Source organism: Heptranchias perlo, chromosome 22 (genome assembly GCF_035084215.1).
Source record: "Heptranchias perlo isolate sHepPer1 chromosome 22, sHepPer1.hap1, whole genome shotgun sequence".
NCBI lineage: Eukaryota > Metazoa > Chordata > Chondrichthyes > Hexanchiformes > Hexanchidae > Heptranchias > Heptranchias perlo.
The window spans coordinates 3577658-3604191 of record NC_090346.1 but is presented as its reverse complement, the minus strand read 5'-3'; the positions used below and the strand labels follow the sequence as shown (position 1 = coordinate 3604191).

The window sequence follows — 26534 nt, the reverse complement described above, 5'->3', positions numbered from 1 at the left end:
AAGAAAAATCTGAAAAATAATTGAAACCTGAATAAAATTATGTTTCGTGCTTTAAAACCATATGGAGAAAAAAATGGAATTAATTAGCTGTAACAAGATCTGCTCTGATCCCAGTGCGGAAGACTAACTTTTAAAGCCACACAGCATCAAAACAGTGAATCCCTATCTTGGCTGCGAGACACTTATGAATGAATGTAGCAGCGGTTTCAGAGCCTAAGTGGAACAACAGGTAAATATGTTCTGGATTTCAGATTTTGTTTTTAAATTGCCATTTATCATAGGTTGGGGGCTTAATTTACATAGAAAAGCTAACAGAGAGTTAAGCATAATTTAATACATTTCCTGTTGGGGAAAATGTCAATGCAATTATGGTAAAACCTTTTAAAATGGTTTTAAGATCCACATATAAACACTATCTTGTACAGACAGACAAAACACATTAGTTTATTTGGTCATTTGTATATCATGTGAAAAAGGTAAGATACTACAACCAACCCAGAGAAGGTTAGAAAAAGGTATCTATTTAATTTCAATTGCAAACATAATAAAATACATTTGTTGACTAAACCAGAACATTCAGGTTCATGTCCCAGATTTCCCCTTCATTATAATAAAGCTTTGTTTGTTCAAAAGTTTTGTGGATATCACCCACTTTGATTTGAAGACAACGAACCGTAGCTCACGACAATGAACACCACGTCAGTAACAGTCTGCACCACTGTCGTCTGAGTTTTCGGCTGCTGCCAGTATGTCTTGTAGCAGAGACCGGAGACTGCTCTCAATATGATCACTGCTACGTTCGAGCTGTTGGTGTTGAAATTCCAAGTCAAGTGCTATCATAACCTCCATGACGTCATTCACATTTTGCAAATTTAAGTTATTGTAGGAAAGCCAAATGTTAAAACTTTCTCTGTTTGGTTTGTGTCCATTTGGTTTGTTGTGAACTTCTATGTTGTCAGCAGTTGAAGCAATCTTTTTTAGTTTCATTAGTATTTCACATGCTTTCTGAGCCACTGGTCTATCGCAGTCCCACAGAGCATGAAATAAGATATTAACAATTCCTACATCACAGAGATGCTGCAGAAAGACCTTCACTTGTGTAGAACATGTGTTATTTGGCAACATAACTGCATATGGACTTATGGATACATTGGGTGTTGACTGATCAATGAAAGTTTCTGCCAGTTCCAGGCTATGAACTTTGACCTCCCAATCCAAATCATAGCTTCCTACCTTTAAAATAACAGGGACCAAGTTCTCCAATTCACATGAACTGAGCATATGGCTATTTTTAAGCCAATCAGCAAACACCTTAACCACAGCCCTCCTGGGAAAGCCCTCTGAATCCTGGTTCAAAATGTCCAACAAAGAAGAGAGAATATTTTCCTAGAAGGCAAAATGTAGATTGTGGGAGCGATACAATTTATTACATTTATTTATTCTTAAAGTTCCATGTGCCAAGCAACAACACAATATTTGGATTTGTATAAAACGAGAAGTAAATCCCTTCATGCAAACATTTACTGCTAACCTAAAAATACTCCAGGTTGCAAATATTTAATAATACAATTTAATTATTATTCATAAGTGAATACAAACTTTATTTACATTTTTCTTTTATGAATTACAACAGCAAATAATACCTCAAAGTAAAACATATTGGCGCCAACTGTTTGTTCTAAAGTATGGGGTAGATTTCCAACCAGAAGTTTTTTGGCTCGCTATGTACTCTACATTGCTCCAATCAGCACCTTTAAAGCTGTGCATAGTTCAGACAAGAATTTGTTGAAGCTCTTTAAAGTAGCAGTGTCTATAAGTTTTGCAGAACACACAAGACCCAATAGCTGCAAGGAAAATGCTTATTTTAATATAATTGGTTACGTTTTTACAATAAAAATGTGGCACAAAACATCTTCATCACACTGAAGGTCAGAAAATAATAAACTCAGCATCCATCACAGGAAGGGCAACCTCTTCTAACACAATACAGCTACTGTCTCTACTGACTAATAATCTTTACTTTTATTTAGTCTCAATTGAATGAATGTATGCTATTTAAAACTGCCACTTTCACTTGACATTGCATAATGGAGTCCATGTGGCATCTTCACTGAGGATTTCTACCCAATTTTTGGAAGACCATGTGGGGCTGCATGTGGAATCCTCTGAAAATGTCAGTACTTTAATTGCAGGTGTTCAGGCAAGCAAAGCTTTTGATTAAAGGTTTTAAAAGCAAATATATTCTAAGATAAGGTTCTGCAAAGGCCTTATCATCAAGTATTCAGTCCACTGAAAAATACAGCATCAAATTTTTTTTTTTTAAATCGCATCATGACTCAAAGGAGCATAGTCTGTGTTGTGTTTCTCCAGCTGGATGCCAAATCACATTCGTTTGTTCAGCATCAGCTTCCATTACCACTCCTACCCCAACAGCTCATTGTTTTCAGGGGAGCAATGGAGGGGAGAGGAGATTTAGATACTAAGCAAATAATTATCATGTTTCAGCCTCAGAGACAAGGTAAAGTTAAAGTTAGAGGCCAGCTCCAAGTGACAAGTTAAAAACAAATTAATATGAGATGCACTTGTAGGAATATTTTTTTTTAATGTGTTACTGCAAAAGCAAATTCTAGGATTCAAGTAATTTCATTTAATGAATAGAACACCCCTCTAAAATCTACATCCCAACTTGTGTGAACAGTTCTTTCAACAGAATTTAAAACCGTCCTCAGAACTAATTTTCCTCAATTTCTTTGTGATAGCAATTAACTGCTTTGGAGAGATCACTAACCATCTTTTATCAATAGGTGGCAAGTGAACTATTGGAACTGACATCTTCGAACTATCTACTACACTATTGTCTAGGTGGAATATGCTGTGTGAGTCTGTATAGGATGCAGATCATTACTGGATTGCTGACATTAAAATTCATTCTAAGGTGGCCTGGTGATACAGCACTCTCATCCACTATACTGTGGAATAAAATGAAGAAGGTTCATCCCTTCAATTTCTCATGTAGTGAGCTTTCAGTCTCAGTGAGATCAGTAAGAGAAAGCTGAGGCGAGGTCTTTCACAGAGCTAGGTAAAAATTGGATTGTAAGCCAATCTGCAGTGCTTTGCATACATTCTGGTGGCTACACCAAGCATGGAACATTTTCACCTGCCAGATCCTCGGTGTTGTGGGAGAGAAGGAGCAGCTGAAGTGGAATTGTACATCTTAAAAAATGGAGAGACACAAAAATTGCATTTAAAAAAAAAATTGACCCACCTTCACCACCACCGCTGTGACACTCTTCTCATTTGGTAACATTTGCCAGTTAGGAGAGAGGTAGTTCATCTTTCCCAGTGCAGTAACAGCACTTGCTCGAACGTAACTTTCAGGGTCTGAAAGCAGCTCCAAAACAAGATGAAGAATTCCACAGGAAGCAATTAACAGACAGAAACTCTCAATTTCTGAAAGAAATATAACGAGCCAATATTGAAATCCAATTAGAGTAAATTTGACATAAATGAATAAATCTCAGTATTGATAACATGGGGTCAATTTTAGGACGGCTGAGCGGGTGCGATGGGGGCAGGGGGGCTCGTAAAATCGGGGAATCCCGGAGCGGGTCCAGAGCCCGGCTCCAACCCGCCCACTTCCGGGTTCCCCAGTGACGCGTTCGGGTGCGCGCAGCTCCTACATGCGGGACACCCACCAGCAATTAAAGCCGGCTTAACTAGTTGAAGTACTTGACAGACCTCATTGACAGGAGATTTTGGCAGGGGTGCAATTTTCATGGATCAACAGCGTGTTTCCCGTGCTGTGGAAAACACTCCCTGTTGGAGCAGACGTGTTTCAGCCAGCAGCCAGTGGGAGATGCAAAGGATTTTGTGACAGTTGGGGGGAACACCTCATTTATTGCAGCAGGGCACTCTGCCACTACAGACAAAGTTTTGGCTGCAACACCTTTGTCTTTTCACTCAAAATTATTAATTTATACCTTAAACTCTGCTGTGCAAACACATTTACCTACTTTGCGGACCCTCTCAAACTCACAGTCAGGATGGGGGGGCGCCATGGCTGCATTCATCACTTCATCCGAGGACGAGCAACATCACCAGCCTCGCCAGGCATGCCGCCCACCTCTGCCACGTGGAGCTCCACAGGCACCTGCACAAAATAGTCGTGCAACTACACATATACCCACTGTAGGGTGACCCAATGGGTGGCATCAAGTGTGGGTGTTCATGGAGAACCTCATGAAAGGGACTCAAGAATGGCCAAGACGTGGCCGTAGTGGTGACAATATAATATTTAATGTGACTTGAACCAAAATCAAATATAAATAAAAAACATGACAAACCGTCAAACACCCTTGTGCATCCCCTTTGTGCTCACAAAACCTTTGCCTTACGCTTCCTACTACTCATACGTGATGCATCCCCAGTGGCTGCAGCAGAGGTCGTGGCAGGTTGGGTGAGGGTGACCGTGAAAGAGATGCATCAGAGGGTGAGTATGAGACAGAGCCATGAGATTGTATGAGGATTGGGTTGAGTGGTAGTGGTGGGATGAGTACTGGGGAGGTGAGTAAGTGCAGGTAAGTTGAGGATGAGGTTTGAGTGGGTGTGAGGAGTGATGTGATAGAGTAGTGTTGGCAGTGCTGAAGGAGATGTGGGGTGGTGACGGTGATGTGGAAGACGGAGTGTAGGAGAATGAGTAAGTGTGCTCACTTTGGTTGGCCTACTTAGGTCAATGAAGCGCTTCCTGCACTGCATCCAGGTGAGGGATATGTTTCTGGTGCTGCTGACCTCCTCTGCCACCTCGAGCCAGGCCTTCTTGGTGGCAGAAGCAGGCAACTTCCTCCCGCCCGCCGGGTAGAAGATCTCCCTCCTCCTCTTCACCCCATCCAGTAAGACCTGGAGTGAGGATCATTAAACCTGGGAGCAGCTTTTCCCCTGGGCTGCTCCATGCTGTAACTTTGGCTGTTTGCTGCAGGAGCAGCATTGGAGGACTGCCCCTTTACATAGGGCTCCTCCAGCTGACAGCCTGTGATGCAGGTGCGCAGTCCGCTCAACTGCACAGGTTCCCAACGGGAAACCTGGAGGCCAAGGTAAGTGGCTTCAATTTACTTGCGAACGCGTGGGGAACCCACCGATTTTACTGGGCGGGTTACCCACGTGCCCAGTCGACCCCCTGCTGCCAATGCGCCTCCCTGGTAATATCGGGGCCCATAAGTCTGAGAATGAGCAATTGTTTTGTCCATTCTGATTTACTCAAACTCTGAACATTTCAGTGTATTTCGCAATACTTCAGTAACCACTTCAACTTTAGATTCAAGAACAAATTGTAAATTGCACCAAGGTAGCTAATCTTATACAAATAGTAAAAGGGTAGTCAAAGGAAGGGTGGGGCCAATTAGGAACAAAAAAGATCTTCTTGCGGAGGCAGAGGGCATGGCTGAGGCACTAAATGAATACTTTGCATCTGTCTTTACTAAAGAAGAGGATGCTGTCAATGTCACAGTAAAGCAGGAGGCAGTAGAGACATTGGATAGGATAAAAATAGATAAAGAGGAGGTACTAAAAAAGCTGGCAGCACTCAAAGTAGATAAGTCACCTAGTCAGGATGGGATGCACCCTAGGTTACTGAGGGAAGGGTGGAAATTGCAGAGGCTCTGGCCACAATCTTCTAACCCTCCTTAGATATGGGAATGGTGCCAGAGGACTGCAAAAATTATACCCCTATTCAATAAAAGGGAGAGGGATGAACCCAGCAACTACAGGTCAGTTAGCCTAACGTTGGTGGTGGGGAAACTTTTAGAGACAATAATCCGGGACAAAATTAATTAGCACTTGGAAAGATATGGGTAAATAAATGAAAGCCAGCACAGATTTGTTAAAGGCAAATCGTGTTTGACTAACTTGATTGAGTTCTTTGATGAAGTAATGGAGAGCGCTGATGAGGGTAGTGCAGATGATGTTGTGTATATAGACTTTCAAAAGGCATTTGATAAAGTACCACATAATAGACTTGTTAGCAAAATTGAATCCCGTGGGATTAAAGGGGCAGTTGCTGCATGAATACGAAATTGGCTAACGGACAGAAAGCAGAGAGTAGAGGTCAACGGTTGTTTTTCAGACTGGAAGGAAGTGTGCAGTGGTGTTCCCCAGGGGTCGGTGTTGGGACCACTGCTCTTTTTGATATATATTAATGACCTGGACTTGGATATATAGGACATAATTTCAAAGTTTGCAAATGACACGAAACTCGGAAATGTAGTAAACACTGAGGAGGATAGTAACAGACTTCAGGAGGACACAGATAGACTGGTGAAATCGGCAGACACATGGCAGATGAAATTTAATGCTGTGAATTTATTTTGGTGGGAAGAATGAGGAGTGGCAATATAAATTAAATGGTACAATTTTAAAGGGGGTGCAGGAACAGAGAGACCTGTGGTTGTATGTACACAAGTCTTTGAAGGTGGCAGGACAAGTTGAGAAGACTGTTAAAAATGCAGACGGGATCCTTGGCTTTATAAATAGAGTTATAAAGTACAAAAGCAAGGAAGTTATGTTAAATGTTTATAAAACACTGGTTAGGCCCCAGCTGGAGTATTGTGTCCAATTCTGGGCACCACACTTTAGGAAGGATGTCAAAGCCTTAGAGAGGGTGCAGAGGAGATTTACGAGAATGATACTAAGGATGAAAGACCAGTTATATGGAGAGACTAGAGAATCTGGGGTTGTTCTCGTTAGAGCAGAGCAGGTTAAGGGGAGATTTGATAGAGCTGTTCAAAATCCTGAAGGGTTTTGATACAGTAAATAAGGAGAAACTCTTTCCAGTAGCAGAAGGCTCGGTAATCAGAGGTCACAGATTTAAGGTAATTGGCAAAAGAACCAGAGGCGAGATGAGGGAAAAAAAAATTTACACAGCGAGTTGTTATGATCTGGAATGCCCTGCCTGAATGGGTGGTGGAAGCAGATTCAATAATAACTTTCTTGAAGTGGAAAAATTTGCTGGACTATGGGGAAAGAGCAGGGGAGTGGGACTAATTGGATAGCTCTTTCAAAGAGCCGGCATTGGCACGATGGGCCGAATGGTCTCCTTCTGTGCTGTCTCATTCTATGATTTTATGATTCGTAGGTTTGCTTACAGCAAAATGAGATGAGGAGTTAGGAGACAGATTTCAATTCTGTAAGGATCTCACCAAGTGGACCTGCTTAGTCATGCAAGTTGCAATCGGTCATTAACCATCTGCTAGGACTTGCCTGCTATGCTAACTGGCTGCTCTACCATTTATTTGTTGAGCACGATTATTGGGTTTATGTTGCTCCAGTCTGAAAATATACCCCATTAGTGAAACTGTTTATACCTTTAAACTGAAAGCACAGATGGCCAAGGAACTCAAGCGTGGAGTCTCGAATCTCCCAATGAACATCAAACAGTCTCTTCTTCATTACTGATATGAAGTCTGAGGATTATAGGAACAGAGATCAGCATTAATTCCAGATTCATCCGGATATATGAACCTAATACAAACCATACCAATTTCAATCTAATCCAGCTGGACTTTCTGAAGACTACAGTGTCAGCTCTATACCCAAATACAAGGCAGTGTTGCCGTACCGCAATAAAAAGACTGTTTGGGGGGAGTGGGGGTGGGAGAAAAGAGATCGTGGATCAGCATCAGATCAGAGGGGATGGCGGGTCAGCCTGGAGATCCAGGGGGAGGTGGTGGGTGGTTGATCACAGGGTGGGGGGGGCAGAGATCACGGTGGTAGCTTGAGGGACTTGGTGGGGGGAAGAGCACTCCTGCTCCTCCTGGCCCACAAGCAGTGCTGGAAAAGCACCTACCTGCTGGATCCGGCATTCTCACCTCCCTATAGCTGTCGGGTTTCCCGAGCCCTGGGATTAACAGCCATTAAATCTAAATGGCTGCTAAAATCTGAGGCACACAGCCTCATTAACATGTTTAAATTACTGACCCCCCTCTCAAGAACAGGTTACTCGCCCCGGTTAAACCGGAAGTAGGAAGTAGGTGCGTTTGTGGCAGGTTGGGTTCGGGTTTCACATTTTTAAGATTTTAATCTCCCCCAACCCGTCCTAGGGGGTTAAATTTACCCCCCCCCCCATGTCTATTGAACAAACTATGACAATGCTAAGTAATTGAATATTTTTGATATAAGGCAAATTTAGCACAAGGGCTGAAGTTAGAACTAAAACAATACAACTCTCACTATGAACATTTTTAAAAGTGTCTGATAAAGTTGTCACTTCTGTCTTTGGTTAAAGTCTAATCGTGCCAAGAAAGGTTTGCAGGAGCTGGGGCAATTGCTTATTTGCAGAAAGGCAAAATTGCACTGTCCACTTCTCTTCCCATGTACTATATACAAGACTGCAAATAGGAATATTTTTACAGTTTATGTCAGCACACAAAAATATTTTCATTATTAATATAACAAGTTCTGCAGTAATGAATTCTTTACATATCTAATGTCACAAACCAATGTTTAAGGATGCACAAACATATGCACATATCGTACCCAACTAGCCCAATGTTAAAAGGAATTCAGATAAAGAAATTGGGGATGACTTTCCTGAATTGTATCCCCTGGAAATACATATTTCCACAGGCAGAAAAGTCAGGAAAAAGAGATCAGGTCTCCACCCCACCTTTACGTTTACCCAGGATTTCTAGGGCTTCTGAATGGGGAGGTATAGAGGAGTGCCTATGCCAGCAGTAGGTGTAGGCCCAATGCAGGAATGCAAATGAAGAAGTAGGAGGCATTCCTGGCCTGCTGCCTCATTTTCCTGGAACTCCGATTGCTGGGAAACCTGGTGCAATGGCCTGCCCACGAAGCCTGACTAATTGGAGGGTCTACTGAGTTCCAGGGTACACTGAAGACAGGCAGGTGCTGCACCCCCACCCCCAAAAGAAAACAAAATTACATTGGTGATGCAGCTACATCACTGTGCAAATATAGTACACTGCCGCTAATTAGGAAAGAGAGCAAAAGGAATCTGACTTACTATATGTTTTGTAAATTGCACTTATATTTGAAAACACTGCACTTGAACATAGCCCCTTGTGTGTACTATGAAAACTGCAAAGGAAATAAATCTAGTTCTCCAGAGAGGTATAATAAAAGCATAGCCATGTACTCATGTAAGCTTCGTCTTAGTGTGTAGTATTAAAAATCATGCTTAGACACCAGTCTCTTTTCTATCCTTAATTTTTTTAATCCAATTTTCTCCTCACCTCTTCTGAAGCTGAATGTTGCTGGGATTCCATTCCCCAGGTGCAAGGAGCCTTTCCATGCCTTATTCAAGTAGCTATTCCTCATGTGTGTCACCAGGCTATTTGACCATTACAGTCAAGCCTTGTCCTCTCCTCACCCAATGGCCCAATGGCCACACATGCACTTTCTACCACGGATCACAGTATAGCTATAAGGAACAAGAACCCTAGTCCAGGGATGATGTGGAGATGCCGGTGATGGACTGGGGTGGACAAATGTAAGGATTCACCTGACGAAGGGGATAATCTCCGAAAGCTTGTGATTTTAAAATAAAATTGTTGGACTATAACCTGGTGTTGTAAGATTCCTTACATTTGCCTAGTCCAGGGACACACGGGTCAGTTTTAGCATTTCAAATGCTGCCCAGGCTCAGATCAGTTAATTCAACACAATCTAAGAATCAAATCTTGGACATTCTTGTTCTGTATGGCTTAGTACTAAACCAGAGAACTACAGTAGACGTGGAAAAAATGTTGGCATTTGTGGGGGAGTCCAAAACTATAGGTCATAAATATAAAATAGTTGCTAATAAATCCAATAGAGAATTCAGGAGAAACCTCTTTACCCAGAGAGTGGTGAGAATGTGGAACACGCTACCACAAGGAGTTGAGGCAAATAACATAGATGCATTTAAGGGGAAGCTAGATAAGCACATGAGGGAGAAAGGAATAGAAGGGTATGTTGATATAGTTAGATGAAGTGGGGGGGGGGAGGAGGCATGTGTGGAGCATAAACGCCACCATAGACCAGTTGGGCCGAATGTCCTGTTTCTGTGCTGTAGTTTTGATGTAACACACAGTGCATTTACTCACTAAGCCATAGGGGGAACCCATTAGTCCCATTTTACAAACACAAGGCATTTAACCGGGTACAAAAAAAATCACTTAGAATTTAGCTGAATGCAATTGAAAGAAATTACATCATCCTTCTTTTGTAGATTTACTGATTTTTTAAAATTCATTTACTGTAAAACATTGAAAGCTGGCCAAGTGTAGGTAAATAGGAGTATTAAGTAGGAGTTAATCTTGTGTGCACTATGTTTAGTGTTTAAATGAAACTGCACATATAGGAACAATTTTAACCTAACCGGCCCATCAGGAAACTGTTGAGATCAGGTGCATCGCTGGTTTTACACCCCGCCCGATTACTATCAGGCAGGGTGTAAAACCGGCATTCCTCTGGATACTGTTCCCCCATATAATAAGTATTACAATCATGGTCGACAAATATGACTCATAAGCTTAGTGTGTGGAAATATATGTTGGAGTTTGCTTTTGATTAAATTTAGAAATAAAGCTTAGATAGGATCGACAAAAAAAAATTAAATATATATTGCATGGAATATAGATTCAGCAGACAGCAGACTCCTGTTTCCTACCTCCATGTAAAAACTCTTGTAACTTGGGTTCAAGTACATGAGAGTCTGCAGCATCAGTACAATGTAACATCCAGTGAAGTAAAGCCTGGAGGGATTTCTTCAAAACCTAAATGTTAAAAATTTGATTAATTGTCAGAGCCTTTACATATGATCCTTGATTCAAGTGTAAGTGGTACAAATTATACTTTGAGCAGTACATTGAATGTGAAGTTTTGAACTGAATCCTGTTCAGTTGCCTCTGCAGCCATACAGCTGCATGCAACTAATGTAGTGCTTTTCCACCATGGATGAGGTGCATTAACAACAGAGTACTGCACTGAAATATTATGAACAGATATATTTTAATGCAGAAAGATAGTACTCACAGTACAGTCTGTATCTGGGTTTCTGATATAATCAAGGAGAAGGTTCAATGCACTGTCTACATCCTTGATCCCCCCTAAAATTATAAAGGAAATTAATTTCAACAAAAATTAAACCAGTCTCAATATTATAGGTGTAAACATTTTTTATAATTCAACAGTGGCAAAGTTCAAAAACCCTGAACAGAGGGCTGCTATTACCTATGGAAGTATATGCAAACAATAGTTAGCATCTGAGGACAGGAGGGGAAAAAATAAAACATACCCTATTTTTATATCAGTACTACTCACCCCGTACTAAACAATAACTTCTGAGAAAATTCTAGATTTTAAACCATTAAGCCTTCGAAGTAAAATTTTACTTCATCTGGCACTTTAGTTAATAAATAACAGGGAAGTCCATAGAATATTAACCTAGAACTACTGTTAAACTGCACCAGTATAAAAATTTGAATCACTGAAGATGTTTACTATTCAAGGATAAATATTACTGACCTAAACAAAAATCCACTTTAATACTTATAGTAATTTTCCTGCATGCTAAGCTACCATTTTGCTATTAAGACTTCAGCGTACAGACATGTGGTAGTCCTTAGGCCTCCAGAGGCCAGTGCATCTGCTTTGCTTGGTCGATAGGGCACAAGCTCCATATGTTAAGTTCTGGAAGGTGTAATCTGGAGGAAGTATGAGCTGCTACAAGTTTTGAACCAGTCAGATACAGTTACATCAGAGACAGAGAATACTTTGATGCTTTCTTATTGCTTTGTTTTGTTTCATACCTGCCCACTGAGTGATTGCACCAAGAACATCGATTCCTGCTCTCTGAACTTTGATGCATCCAACCAGATGTCTGCTAATATTGACACCAGCTGAAGTGGTGGGAATAGCAGTGCCAATACACAGCTGTAGGGCTGTAAGCACCGAGTTAGTCAAGGCTTGGTACGGCAACTCTGTTGTCTGCGAGGGCTGAAGAAGACAAAGAAAGTCAACAATTTTAGCTTTCTTTTACAAGATGCATGATAAAATTAATTTATATTTGGTTTCAATATCTTTCCTTTCTTGGATCACATGAAAGCTCCTCTGGAGGAAAAGGGACACTTTCTGCAGGTTAAGATAACCAATACCCATTGTTTATTAACTGCCCCTAGATATAAAACCAAAGCTATCTTGTCCTAGAGGAAGATTTCCTTTGACATCCATAACATCTTTTATTTATTTTCCTGTTCACGATTCAGATTCCAGAGCTGAGAGGAGAGCAGTATAATTTCTAACACAGTACAACTCTTTATCCTTACCTACTTACCAGTTGTAAGAATTCCCAGACATGTGAAAGTGTCTGACAGAGCAAGTTGATACAAGATGATTTTCTGGAAAGAAGATGCTCAATATCAACTCTGTAATTTGAAGATGCATCCAGCAAGACTGTAGAAAAACACACGGTACTTTCAGTATTAAAGAGCACAGCTTTGTTTGTGTTAAAACACAGTTAATACTGTAACATTGTTATCCTGAGAGAATCAATATTGTTTTGTAGTATGCAATAGTAGTTTTACATTACAATCAGTAGGAGATAACTCAATGTTACATTTGGAAAGGCACAATTTAATGGAATAACTGTCGCACTTAGAGGATTACAAATAGCCTCAGACTTCTTCAACTCATTCATCTTCCATAGTGCTCCATCCCGATCACAAAACTCCACTTTATTAATCTTACTTAAAAAATTTTGCTCATTTCACTATCTCCCAAGTATAGATTTAGCTTCCTTATAATCCCAATGTTTCAGTGATCTAAAACCTGGAACCATTTTTCTGTCTTTCTCGGAATTGTTTCAACCGTCTCTATATCTTACAAATGCTGCTACTAAGATTATACTTAATAAATACTACTTTTGCCCCAGAAAGGTACAATTATAAGGGCATAGTCGCAGGATAAGGGGTCAGAGATGAGGAGGAATTCCTTCACTCAGAGGGTTGTGAATTTTTTGAATTCTCTACCCCTGAGGGCTGTGGATGCTGAGTCGTTAAGTATATTCAAGGCTGAGATAGACAGATTTTTGGACTCTAGGGGATCGGGCAGGAAAGTGGAGTTGAGGTTGAAGATCAGCCATGATCTGATTCAATGGCGGTGCAGGCTCGAGGGGCCATATGGTCTACTCCTGCTCCTATTTCTTATAACACTTATATAACTATAAGCATAACAGATCATTCTTCCCTCATAGCATTCCTTTGCTTGCATTCTGGCACTTCACAACTCCTGCACAAATGAGCATGTCTTAAAAATGTTACCAGTCTTCAAAAATGCTTCAAGCACCATCATACATTTCCTCTTTATGCATTAATTTTAAGATCTACAGATTGAAGGTACAATTTAGCACAGATAGTACCAGCTAGGTTGCTAGGATTGTTGGATAATCATATACACGATGTACCTGTATCCTCCTGGGGTTGCACAGAAGTCACAGTAGTGATGTAATTCAATGGTTGGATTACTGTTGTTACAGCCTGCATCCTCAGTGGTTGTGGACTACATAAAAAGCATACATTCAAAGGAATTACTGAAACCAACAAATAAATATTGCCATCCAAGCACACAAAAAAGACTCCAAATTATCTAACAATGCTGCAGATATATTCAAGTTCCATGGAATCTTAAAGCTGCTGGTTTCTACTGAACAAACTTCATTCTTGATGTGGAGATGCCGGTGATGGACTGGGGTGGACAAATGTAAGGAGTCTTACAACACCAGGTTATAGTCCAACAGCTTTATTTAAAATCACAAGCTTTCGGAGGCTTCCTCCTTCATTCTTCTAAGTGGAATACATCTTTTTTATAACAACAGCCACAACATTGCTACTCTTTGAGAGGCAATTGCTGTGATTCACATGGCCTCTCAATTTAATCTTGGCTATTGACCTACAAATTCTGCTAAAGGTGGGTTAGAACCAATTAAAGGGGTATTTTCCTGGTGGGATGTTTTTACAACTAGGCACAGTCTTTGAGGCAGCTTAGGCACAAAAAGATACCCTGGTTGTTGGTGGGGAAAAAATATTATGTTGTAATTTGGACAAGAATGTCTCCATTGGTGTTCAAGTCAATCTTTAATTTTTCATTATTACAAAACACACAGTACAGACCACTTAAGACATTGGGCCAGAAATTGCTTTCAAAATAACGGTGAGTCTAACAGTTATTAGTGGCAAAATCAAACAGTAAGTTCCGGTGACCTCACAGGCGCAGTCAAACGTGGAAATCCGGAACTTGCTCATCCTGGTTCGCTGGCGATCTGTCAGCTTCGCTTTAAAGGGATATCGCTGGCTGCAATCAATAGAATCAATGGACCAGCACCAACTTGCTCTCCTGCTCAACTGGAAACTAACTAATATTGCCACAAAACAGATTTTTAAGCCGAATATAGGTTTTAACAGCGTGGTAAGTCTTAATGACTGCAAAACAACCTCTCTGGCACTAAAAAATTAACTTTTAAAAATGTGGAGTCTCATTACTCCTGATTTTAATAATTTTTGGACATTTTAAAAAAAAATTAAATTTAAAAAAAGTTTAAAAAAATTTTTTTTTCTTTTATCTCAGTCCTTTAATCTTATCCTCTCTTTATTTCGCTTTCTCTATGTCATTTTATAATACATTATCTGGCACATCTGGGTTTTTAGTCTGCACTGTTTGTCTATGAACTGCACTTCCTGGTTCTCACAGCATGGTTTGCTTCAAGCTGATTGGTTGAGGGGCCTTAGCGATCCTTTCACCACTCTCACAGCCCGGGAAAGAACGCTGATCTTATTTAAACTCGCAGTTCAAGGAAGCTGCCGCCAAAAAGAACGCGGTAACTTAGTGGGTGAATTTAAATCTAACGAGTGGCAACCACTGCTGGTTCACCGCTCAGAGCAATTAACGGGCCAATGTGATATCACCATATGTAAAATGTAACCTTTATTCACGAAGGATTCTTTCAATAGCATTTAACCCTCAAATACCATTATTGTCCACATTAGAAATGCATTGTAGCCATGTTCCCTCAAGAGTTACCCCAGCACTAATGTCACATTTCCACAATCTTTTATCTTCCAGAATATTATGTACATGCAGATTTCTTGTGAAGTGATAGTAAATTTTGATTACACATGTTTATGGGAGAGACAATACTGTAGTATATTGAATTTGTTGAGTGAGATTGATAAAATAAAAAATCTGGTTTGGTTCTAAATTAAGAATAATGGCATCCTCAGTGGAATAAATCCCCTGCAAGGAGTGAAAGCAGCCTTCACTTAATAATAAAGCTGATGTTATTTATTAAGCATTCTAAACAATAACGTTAATATAAAAATAAGGGACACAATAAATTAACTTAAATTGTTTGCCAGAGGTAATTTAGATTGCCGATATGCTTGAATAGCCTCCGTGAAGAAAAAACATTCAATTTATTCTCCCAAGCTGAAATAAGATGCAGGTTCCTAAAGGACAGTGTTCGAATACTGCACTACTCATTAATCTTATAAACTCAAGATTATTTCCATAAATCTCTTGTTCAAAATAAATTTAGATTCTCTTCAAATACAGGCTCAATGTGTGATTTCTGAAAAACTATATTGATGCAATATGGTCTACATGAACTTTCATATCTATCTATATAATTAAGAGATTTGCATATAACATACATCACAAATTCAATGTATAGTGCAGAATATTAAATATGTCCATACCACAAAAACAAAATCACGTCACACTTTCCTGATCACATCCACGAACAGAGTCATTCAAATGCAGACATGTATGAAAAGCTACCATTCAGGAAACGTATCAATCATGAATGAGGTACTTGCACAATTCAATCACTCAATTTTTTTCTAAAGGTCCCAACCTGGTAGCAGTAGAGACCACACAATGAACCAACTGCAATGCTCAATTTATTTACGTACAATGGCTTCAATCGCCATCTTGATTTCTGACCCACCTGAATATACATAACATAAATAAATTTAAATTAAATAATTCTTGGGGGGAAAACATTAAACTCACCCATTCGGTCACTGATTGTTTGTTAAACACGCCTCCAAGAAGTTTTCCCCAAACTGGTCTGCCTGTCTTCTCAGGAACCTGAGACTTAAGCTCAACTGCATTTTTTTTTATTCGTTCATAGGATGTGGGCGTCGCTGGCGAGGCCGGCATTTATTGCCCATCCCTAACTCCCCTTGAGAAGGTGGTGGTGAGCCGCCTTCTTGAACCGCTGCAGTCCGTGTGGTGAAGGTTCTCCCACAGTGCTGTTAGGAAGGGAGTTCCAGGATTTTGACCAAGCGTCAATGAAGGAACGGCGATATATTTCCAAGTCGGGATGGTGTGTGACTTGGAGGGGAACATGCAAGTGGTGTCGTTCCCATGTGCCTGCTGCCCTTGTCCTTCTAGGTGGTAGAGGTCGCGGGTTTGGGAGGTGCTGTTGAAGAAGCCTTGGCGAGTTGCTGCAGTGCATCCTGTGGATGGTACACACTGCAGCCACAGTGCGCCGGTGGTGAAGGGAGTGAACATTTAGGGTGGTGGAGAGGGTGCCAATCAAGCAGGCTGCTTTGTCCTCTCAATTTCTCAACTTCCATTGTGTACCTGGACCTTGCCTGAATAAAGATGCTCAATCGAGTCGCAGATTCTGAAAATGCACCAGTATCACTCTGTGTATGTCACACTGATAGATTACAACTCACAGAATTCAATAGTGTCACTGTGCACGTAACTCTGATGCACCAAAACTCCCAGATGCAACTTATAGCTGACATCTTCCACTGAGTCTTGTACAATACTGGACAGAAAGGATGGGGGCTTATGTACAGGAAGTCATGGCACACTCTACAAATCGCCGATCTTGCTGTCAATCATTAGAAAAAATTCTATTGCTTTTTAAAGAACCATCTCCATTTTCTTCCTGGACAAACCAAAAACTTTCCTCCCAGATATAGCCTTCTGCTTGGAAATCAGATCAAGAAAAAAGAAACTTCTCTCAGAACAGCCACAATCACGTTTTGCCTTGTCTCTGATGCTACTAAATAGGTATGTATGCCCCTACTTCTCGAGTACAGTGGTTTAACATCTGATTTTCAGTACTCTGTTCCGTGCCCTCCCCACCCACTTCTACTCCAACTCAAAATGGGACTACAGTGACATCAGAATCATGCTCCATATCACCCTAGATCAGCTAGTTTTAACAAAACTGTGCTGCAACTTTTAAAAGACCATCGACATGAGTGAATATCATTAAGAGCATATGTAACCCTAATGCCTGAGTCTACTATTTTCATATAGCATCTCGCTCAACCTATTGTAAAAGCACAAATAAATACAATGTTTTTCCCCCCAGCCCATTGTTTTTTTAAAAATTGAACTTCACTTATTTTAAGAGAACTTTGTTAAATGGAAGCTCAGCCCCTGAAATAAATTATCAATTTCAATAATTTGCTCAGAAATCAAATCCTCTGTCCAGAAGCACTAGAGTTGTGGCAAAGTCCAGCTGATACTATATTTTTTCATGACATGCTTAATGACATTTTACCTCCCTTCTACTGTGCTGGGGACAGTGTTCCTCAGTATTAATGGTTTCAAGAAGAATCTATTATTCATAGTCTAATATTCTGAATAAAAGAACCATATTAACTCACACACCAGCTGCACTTTATAAAAAAAACAAGCAAAACCATCAGTTTAAGTTGGCAATGCACCTTATAAGCAAGTAATTTTTACCCTGGGCACAGGGCTCAAGATTGGGATGTGGCCTATATGTTGGGGCAGCCTATGTATATATTCATATGGTACTTTCACTAATCAAGTACATCACCTATTTTACAAAGCTGTCATACAGCTACTGGACTTTGGCTCCTGATCTTACATGATTATTTTTTCTACACTAATATTTATTTTTAATAGAAGTAAATATTCAGACTTCCATACCAGTTCTGGAGCTTTAGGATCCCTGAAGCTAGTGTCAGTGCTTCAGTTTGATTCAGTGACCTCAATAAGCGACCCAGTAACTCCCAGATCTTAGACTCCAGTACCTCACATGGAACTGTCCTGCAGGATAAAATGAAAACAATCCTTTTTCACTCCTTACAGTTTTTTAAAAAAAAATCACAATCACACATATCTCCAAAAAGTCCTTCTAACAAACACAGTTTCATAGATATTTGTCTCTTCTTCTACTTCCCCCTCAGTATCAATGCCATTGTCCTTGATCAGGAATGTGGGACCAGCCAGGCTGCAGACATCTCCAGGGACATTGCCAATGCCAATTGTTATGGGTAGCAAGTCTGACTCGCCAGTTTTCTACCACCCATGGATCACACAATTGACAATGATAAAACATCCTCTCAGGGTATAAGGATATAAATGCCATTGCAATTAAGCAGCAGCTTCAATGTTTTACCACATACTTTGAAACTGGTTAGCAAAACTAAACATTTGGGAAGTCAGTATTGTGGCATTGCACTGAACTTACTTTGCATTCTGGAAAGGTGAGGGTGAATTAACAGTAGATTATATGTTACAGGATTTTAATTTGTACAGGTATTAACCAATTTTCTCCTCTTTGTTTATTCTTTTACTTAGGCTACTCCCATCTTCTGGATGCATCCTCCTCTTGCCGTGAATTGTTACAATGCTGTTGATCAATCAAAGTGCCCATTCCAGCTCTAAGACATTATCAACAACAGGAGACATGACTATTACCTGCACTCTCAAATGTTCCCACAGCGCATTCTTTTGGGTTGATTTAGAAAATATTGTATTTAGAACAGCAGTCAAAGATACTTAACTCTGTGTTGAGTGCTTTTGGTCAACTCTCTCAACTACTCGGCTAGTTCTTTACTTCTCATGCTCGAGAATTGTAATCTCACACAGGCACACTCAATGTGGATATAAGTACCTCCAAGTAGTATCACAGCATGATATAAGTGACAATGCTGCTTCATTTTTGTTGAGGAAATGCACTTGGAGGGCAAGAGAGTTGTAGGCAGTTTTTCTCCTAGAATAAGACATTCACTTCCACAGTCTTCCCATCTAACAAATAACCACACTGGAAATGTAATAAATTCATCACCCTTTAGTTCTTACAGATTGCCAGAAAATGCAAGTACTTGAAACTGCCATACTGGTGTGAAGCAAACCTCTTAATCCCAATGCCACCAGACTGATTTTTGTTGGCAAATAACATTAAATGGTTCTTCCACTCTTACCTGGATACATTCAGGAAAAGCTCTGCCAAGGGCTGACCAATTCCAGTTAGATCACCCTTCAGAAGTAACTCTACACTTCCTTCTATCTTAGGCCACAGTGATACTATGGCAACTGGATGGCACGTTCCAGAAATCTTGGATATTAGTTTCAGAGCCTGTTGGATGTTGGAAGTGATATCACACCTCAGGAGGTCTTCAATATGTCCAGTAATTGCACAGACACAATCTGACCAATCAGCAGAATGCAAAGCAGTAACTGTACCAATTGTGTCAGCTAATCGGATTTTACTGCCATTTCCCAAAGTAGCGAGTTCAGAGCATCGTAAGGAGAAAGAAAACATGTTTGCTAAAAGTTGACTAGCTGTTGAGGCCACAAATATACTTGGGTCCTTCTGAAGCTGTATAATCCTGTCAATACAGTCTGTTGGCAAAAAGAGATAGAAAATGTAACCTTTGTCAAAATTAAAAACAGGATAGCATAGCAATTTTTCTGGCAAAGTAAAAATAAAAGCAGAATGTTAATCTTAAAGGTACTGATCATTTTTATACAAAGAGCATTTATGAGTAACATTTTACTGGCATTGAAAGCTTTTAGTGTAAATGGAATGGGTCAGCAAATTTAGTGATGTATTTGTCTAATAGTAATTGTAAACAATTTTACAACACCAAGTTATAGTCCAGCAATTTTATTTTAAATTCACAAGCTTTCGGAGGCTACCTCCTTCCTCAGGTGAACGTTGTGGAAATGAAATCCTCAAAATGAAATCGCATTTATAATTCACAGAACAATGTTTGGTGATTACAGACAGTTTTTTCAACTGCCCGTTGCCAAGGCAATCAGTGTGCAGACAGACAGGTGTTACCTGCAAGGTCTCAGAATATACAAATCACCAAAAAAAACAACAAACAACCTCTCTATCTCTGTTTTTTTTTTGTTTGTTGTTTTTTTTTGGTGATTTGTATATTCTGAGACCTGGCAGGTAACACCTGTCTGTCTGCACACTGATTGCCTTGGCAACGGGCAGTTGAAAAAACTGTCTGTAATCACCAAGCATTGTTCTGTGAATTATAAATGCGATTTCATTTTGAGGATTTCATTTCCACATCGTTCACCTGAGGAAGGAGGTAGCCTCCGAAAGCTTGTGAATTTAAAATAAAATTGCTGGACTATAACTTGGTGTTGTAAAATTGTTTACAATTGTCAACCCCAGTCCATCACCGGCATCTCCACATCATGGCTACCATCGACACCTCTAATAGTAATGCCACTGGTGGCATCCCCAAATTCGGAATCAGCACTAGAAGGTAAATGAGACAACCTTACAGCCCGGCAGGCACCAAGATTGACCTGAAAAGGTGGCTTTGCCCAGTAACTCAAGGCAGAGGTGCCAATGCAGCCACCACATTTCCTGGTTGCAGTTAGCCAAATGTGCTGTACACTCATACAGGGGAGGAATACAGTTTTCCTGCTGCCATCCTCTATGAACTTTCTCCAGCCTTTAAGGAAAATCCTACAGCTAGAAATAAAAGTTGTAATGTGGCACTTTCACATTACTGCACATGCACAAACTTTGTTAATCTACTGCCATTAATGACATGGAATCTGTTCCACAATTTAAATGGGGCAAATTCAACAGAACCAACAACTAACGCTTTATAGAACTACTTTTTAAAGCAGTTCTGTGATTTAAACATGACACAGGATTGATCCAAAGTTTAAAAGCTACTGGCAAAAGCAGAAGTAATTAACCATTGTGAAAATTCAGAGACAGCTAATGCAAATGAATTCATACAAGACAAGATAGGTAATAGCTTGCAATCTCAGTGACAAACACAGAAGGCTGCAGGTGGGCAGAAATATGCGGTGACAGCTTCCTCAACTTGCACATATACAAAATGGTAGGAGAGAACGAAGAATTACTACTCCAAACATCTTTTCTGTTAGTCTTAGAATTGCATGATTGTCTATGCAATCACCTGAATTTTTTCAGTGATCTCAATAGATACTTACAACAGAAAATGTGTGCATATTTTAGCATTCTCACATGGCAGAAGGCATATTTGTCTACAAAACAGATATGAGAGATTAAGAGATTACCATATTTACAGAGAAATTGGATCACAGCCTCATGCTGCAGCATATTTTGGATCCCCAACAGCCATCCACACCGTACAGTTGCTTCCTCCCATGCTTCTGTCCCAAGGTTTGCAGGATTTCCAAACAGGCTGCTCATAATCCCATCACCCTGGAATAACAGCAGCACTGAAATTATAGTATCGCTTTTGACAAGTAAATTAGAATCAAAAATCAATTATTCTATAGATGCCCTCCCCACCCACCATTTTCCTTCTTCAAATTAAAAAAAATTGGTTTCACCACACAAACACACCGAGAGAACAGAATTATAATTGAACACCGGTTCACCTTATGGGTCTGACTAAATTACTTCCAAATCCTGTAGATTTTTTTGAATATAACATCCCTTCCTTCCTTCCCTCACCACCACAAAAAATGGCACTAGGATAGTACTAGGCACCCAAGATGGTGAGTAACCCATTCAAATGTGGATTCCTTTATTTTATGTTAATACAAAGGAGCAGAAAATCTAGTGAACACAGCACAAAGTGAGTGCTACTTTAGTGAAAACTACTGCCACTTGTGGCTTTAGTCATATTAAAAAAAAATCACAAGACATTGATGCAAACTTCTGCATTGCATGCTGGAATACCAGTCTGCTGTACCACCATACTCTCAACATAGACAGCTCTACACATAATGCATGTCAATAAAAAAGTTATGAAAGCATCCATTACACTTCAAAATGTCCAAAGTACAAAAAATAAAAAGAATAAAAACAGAAAATGCTGCAAATACATAGCGGGTCTGTCAGTATGCGAAAAGAGGAAAAAGGTCAACGTTTAAGGTGCAAACCCGTTGCCAAAATAGGTCTACAGCCAAAATGTTAATGTGTCTTTTTTCTCTTTCCATTTGCTGACGGATCTGCTTTTATTTTGGATTTCCAGCATTTTCTTGTCGTTTCTTTCTTTTTATTTGTATAGAAAGGCATTTTTTTCTGGCCGTAATGTTTGAATTATGGGAACGGTGAATCATTACAGCTTTAAATTAGCAATCATATTTGATTATCACAAGCGAGCAATTATTTATCAAACAGAAAAATGAAAGCTTGAAAATTAACTCTTTTCTGATTACTTCTTACCTCCAATTTATGGAAATACTCTTCTGATGCTGCAAATAACCCTGTCAGTCTCATAATGAAGGACAGGATGCTAGGATTAAGGTCCCTCTGCTTGGTCACATTTACAATTATATTTGTCAGGCATGGATTCTTCTGGAGAATATACAGTTCAGGTTCTGAAGGGACCCCAGAAAAGAAAAACATCAAAAGTGAGTAAAATTTTATACAGATTGAATGTCTAATTTTATCATTACAGTTTAAAATGTACTGTCTCCCCCTTTGCTTTTTTTATTTACTGCATATGCCAATTTTTTCCCTCCCCTTCTGAAGACATTGACTTTGCAGAGGTTCAGTTTCAAGGGCACTGGTTGCCCTCTGGCCCAGTGCCTAGTAGCCCTTCTTCATGTTTACAAGACAGTGTCAGCAGGCTACTTGGTCACTGGGGCATCTTAGCCAAGACCAATTCTGTGCACGCTCAACATCCACAACTGGACTTTCCAGCAGGGATCATTGGATAATGATCAGGAGTTAGAGCTCTGTCCAGTTTTCTTCTTCCCAACCCATGTATGTTGAGGCCAATTGTAGCACTAGCCTAGCTGTGATCAGCTGACTCAGCACAGGCCAAGGTTCAAGCTCGAGCGATAGTCTTATGGCTCAGCTACTCTACCTTAAATCAGTTTGTGCCAACGGGGGAGTCTGCCATCTGTTTGGTGGTGATGTGACGCAATTTATGACACCATGGATATAATGACATATTGGTGCTTGAGGCACATATGTTCCCTAGATAACCAAAAAGAGTAGTGCAGCTATGCTCTTAGGGGCAGACGAATGCGAATGTCAGATGAAACTGTTCATCAAACTCAGATCATCTTGCTGGGAGTCCAAATATGTTGGTTAGCAAAATTCTTGTCTATGGCAATAATATCCTGATTACTAATTCAGAATCTTATACAGTACTTAAAAGTGAACTGGACAAGCTGATCTTAGAAACCATCTTTCATTAAAAATGATCAGATATTGCATTAATTTGCTGTCAACCCAGTTCTTAGTGGGTGCATGTCCACAATTTGGAAATCTCACTTTGGAAGACCACAAGGATGGTTGATGTGGGAACTTGAAAACAACTCACATTGGTGGAGTTGAAAGTTAATACTGAAAAATATTGCTCCAGCAGAATAGATGACAATAGTTTTAAAAGTAGAAACTGCAACATTCTCCAGTGCTAATTCACCTTGATGTGTACAAAAAATGCATTAAAATTATACAAATCAAATTTATTTCATACCCAATGCTGGTTGAGTTAGTCATATTAAACAAACTGATTATATAGTTACCGTTTTCTATTATTGCCTGGAAACAATCAAGCAGCTTCTCCAAACAGGTATCATCAACAACTGACTGCCTGGTGTCTCCTAACACTGCACAAACACGGGGCAGCAGCTCCACACACTCACTTTCCATTCTCCAACTATGTGACAAATTCTCTGGAAAAAAAACAAAAAATGTAAATCTTCATGCTTTTTGATGGTATACGAATATACCAGCTGTATCTGCTACATGCCTACCCAAGAATATCACTAACAGGGTGTGTACCCTTAAATATGCCACAAATATCACAGCACACAAAATTAGTTACATGCTCCAAAAAGCTCATATTCAAAAACAATTCACCAAGTACAATTTATTGAGATTTAGTTCCATCTTCAGGATAGTAAACATTTATTTCTTCTTAATGGCTATGATGATTTTTTTCATGCCTATTTTGTTGAATATCCAAGTAAATACTTATTTCAGACATTCAATTCATCTTTTGGTTAATATTTGTTCAAGTTTCTTTTCCCTACCCGTATTAGTTCAACAACTTGTATTCATTATTCAGTTGCAAATAAAATGGCTAATGTGCAGTGAGGACTATTGGTGGAGTGAACATTTAAGAGTCAAATATATCTGTAACCAAATTTAAAACATTCATAGGCATTTTGTTTCAATGTGAGTCCAAGGCTACCATTGCCAATTAAATGTGCTAAATGCATGCATTCACTCAGAATTTTTTAACTGCATATCACAGTTTGGCAGGAAAGATAGTTTTTTTTAAATTTCAGGGCATTCAAAATGTGTACAGTACGTATAGCACAGAAAGAATGTTCCTAGTGTAAACAAAGCATTTCCAAGATGAACAGGTGGGCAATAAGAAGGAAAAGGGAGGAGACTTTGGAAGAGAGAATGAAGGGCCCAAAATTCCAATCAAGGAGATGGGTTTTATGGAGGCTTTTGAAGGCAGCGAGGGAGATAGCAAGGTGAAGTGTTTTGGCAGAGAAGTTTAGAGGACAGAAATACAATGACAAAGAATGATGAACTGTAATCCAGAGCCAGAGAAACAGAGCATGTAGGCCCCAGCATATCTATGGAGAATAGAGCTCAGATAGGGAGGATAGAGGCTATGCAAATATTTGAAGAGGATGAATATGCTGGGGGGGGGGTCAGTGTTACTGAAGCTTGGCAAGAACAGGGATGTTAGATGCACAGGAGAGCATACTGGCCATAGAATTCTCCATTAATTCAAACTTGGAAGGGCAAAGGCAACGAGGTCAGCAAGTCGTCAATTCTGGAGGGGATGAAGGCATGGAATAAGGTTTCAGCAGCGATATGGGTTAGGCATGGATGCAAGTGAACAATATTTTAGAGGTGGAAAAATGTGGTTTTTCAATGGCCAGATGTGGGTTGAGGCTCAGTTTAGGATCAAATAAAATGTCAAAGTTATGCAGCACCAAATTTAGCTCAAGTGCACCGATGGGGGAAGGCTAACTGTAAGACTTCCATGGTTTCAGAGTACCTTTGTTCTGACTGTCAGCTGCCACAAATCTCATATAGACCATGACCTAAAGTCTCAGTTAAGTGTGCAAAAATGTTTTTATTACATATCTAAATGGAACATTAGGAAATGAGCAAGGCTCTATAAAGTTACTATTTTGCAAATTACAAAAAAAAAGCTGTGAATACTAGTTACAGGTAATAAGATCTAACCAAAAATGTATTATTTTGATGACTGCTGTGTGGCGAGTGTGTCTCAATGGGAGAACTAATTCACACCTCTCCTTTGACAAGCATGTTAAGGAGAGTTTCTAGGGTTACCAACCTTGCCTGATTAATTCCTGGAGACTCTGGGGCAAAGATTCATCTCCGGGACACTACTGCGAGCAACCTGGGAATTTTTTTTTAAAATTGTGTATTTTTCATTTTCGTTTATTAGTTAGAAAAATACTGGCGAAGGATAAAAAAAATCTCTTTAACTTGGCGATGGGAGGTCATGTGATTAAACCTCCAGGAATACGTCCAACCAGAGTTGGCAACCCTCGGCCCCAACTTAAAGGCAGGTTTAAAACAGAACAGAACAATGGCGAGGTGAGGTGAGGTGAGATTGAACGGTACAGACCGTGACCCGCCGCCCAGCGGTCCCACCGTGACCCGCCGCGACCCGCCGCCCAGCGGTCCCACCGTGACCCGCCGCCCAGCTCGGAGCCTCAAACCTCCGGCCTTCACCTCTGTCCCCAGTGTCGTGAACACCAAACGGCTGGTGTGGGGAGGAAGTGGAACTTTTTTTATTTAAGGACTTTAATTGCTAATTTGTCTGAAATGGAGAGCGAGTTAATGGAGTCAGTCAGCGAACCCCCGTCACATTGCCTTTCTCCCTCCCTCCCTCCCTCCGTCCTCACTCCCTCCCTCCCTCCGTCCTCACTCCGTCCGTCCCTCACTCACTCACTCACTCCGTCCCTCACTCACTCACTCCGTCCCTCACTCACTCACTCCGTCCGTCCGTGCGCCGCCCGCTTCCACACCCGCAACCGGGACTGCCCTCGGACTGGACTAAAGATTCATCTACAGGGGGAGGGGGCAGATAATTCCATAACAAACACTTAACAACGACATTAATTTTCAGCCACGAATTAGCGGGTGTAGTTCATGTTGATGATACAGAGCTATATGTGAACGTACCACAACCGAACAATTGTGATCTCTCGCTGATCTATTCTACATCTTAACGAATTCACCCCTCCGAATACTTGGAAGAGGCGAGCCGGCGTGAGGTCGA

General features: G+C 40.3%; 1 protein-coding gene across 4 annotated transcripts; it reads right to left on the bottom strand.

The window, feature by feature from the left end:
* Nucleotides 1-505: 505 nt before the first annotated feature.
* On the bottom strand, nt 506-26314 carry brat1 (BRCA1-associated ATM activator 1). Of its 4 annotated transcripts, none has more exons than XM_068002827.1 (14): nt 26249-26314; nt 23779-23928; nt 22466-22620; nt 21346-21493; nt 19248-19668; nt 17968-18087; nt 13454-13548; nt 12326-12444; nt 11802-11988; nt 11026-11099; nt 10661-10766; nt 7356-7454; nt 3266-3450; nt 506-1386 (listed from the first exon to the last, which is right to left on the bottom strand). In XM_068002827.1, the coding sequence occupies exons 2-14, from the start codon at nt 23903-23905 to the stop codon at nt 700-702; spliced, it is 2523 nt and encodes an 840-aa protein (XP_067858928.1). In that variant the 5' UTR covers nt 23906-23928; nt 26249-26314; the 3' UTR covers nt 506-699. The 4 variants fall into 4 exon arrangements, with proteins under 4 accessions (XP_067858928.1, XP_067858929.1, XP_067858931.1 ...); XM_068002828.1 differs by having other exon boundaries at nt 26245-26294; XM_068002830.1 differs by lacking the exon at nt 26249-26314 and adding an exon at nt 25878-25895.
* Nucleotides 26315-26534: the final 220 nt, after the last annotated feature.

What these genes read in the sequence shown, in the direction of transcription:
- brat1 (XM_068002827.1), bottom strand. Translation starts at nt 23,905, where the DNA reads ATGGAAAGTGAGTGTGTGGAGCTGCTGCCCCGTGTTTGTGCAGTGTTA. An exon ending in CCAATTTCTCTGTAAATATG is followed by an intron (nt 19,669 to 21,345) that starts GTAATCTCTTAA and finishes TTTTGCCAACAG; the next exon opens with ACTGTATTGACAGGATTATA. An exon ending in ATCCTAAAGCTCCAGAACTG is followed by an intron (nt 13,549 to 17,967) that starts GTATGGAAGTCT and finishes CTTTTTATGTAG; the next exon opens with TCCACAACCACTGAGGATGC.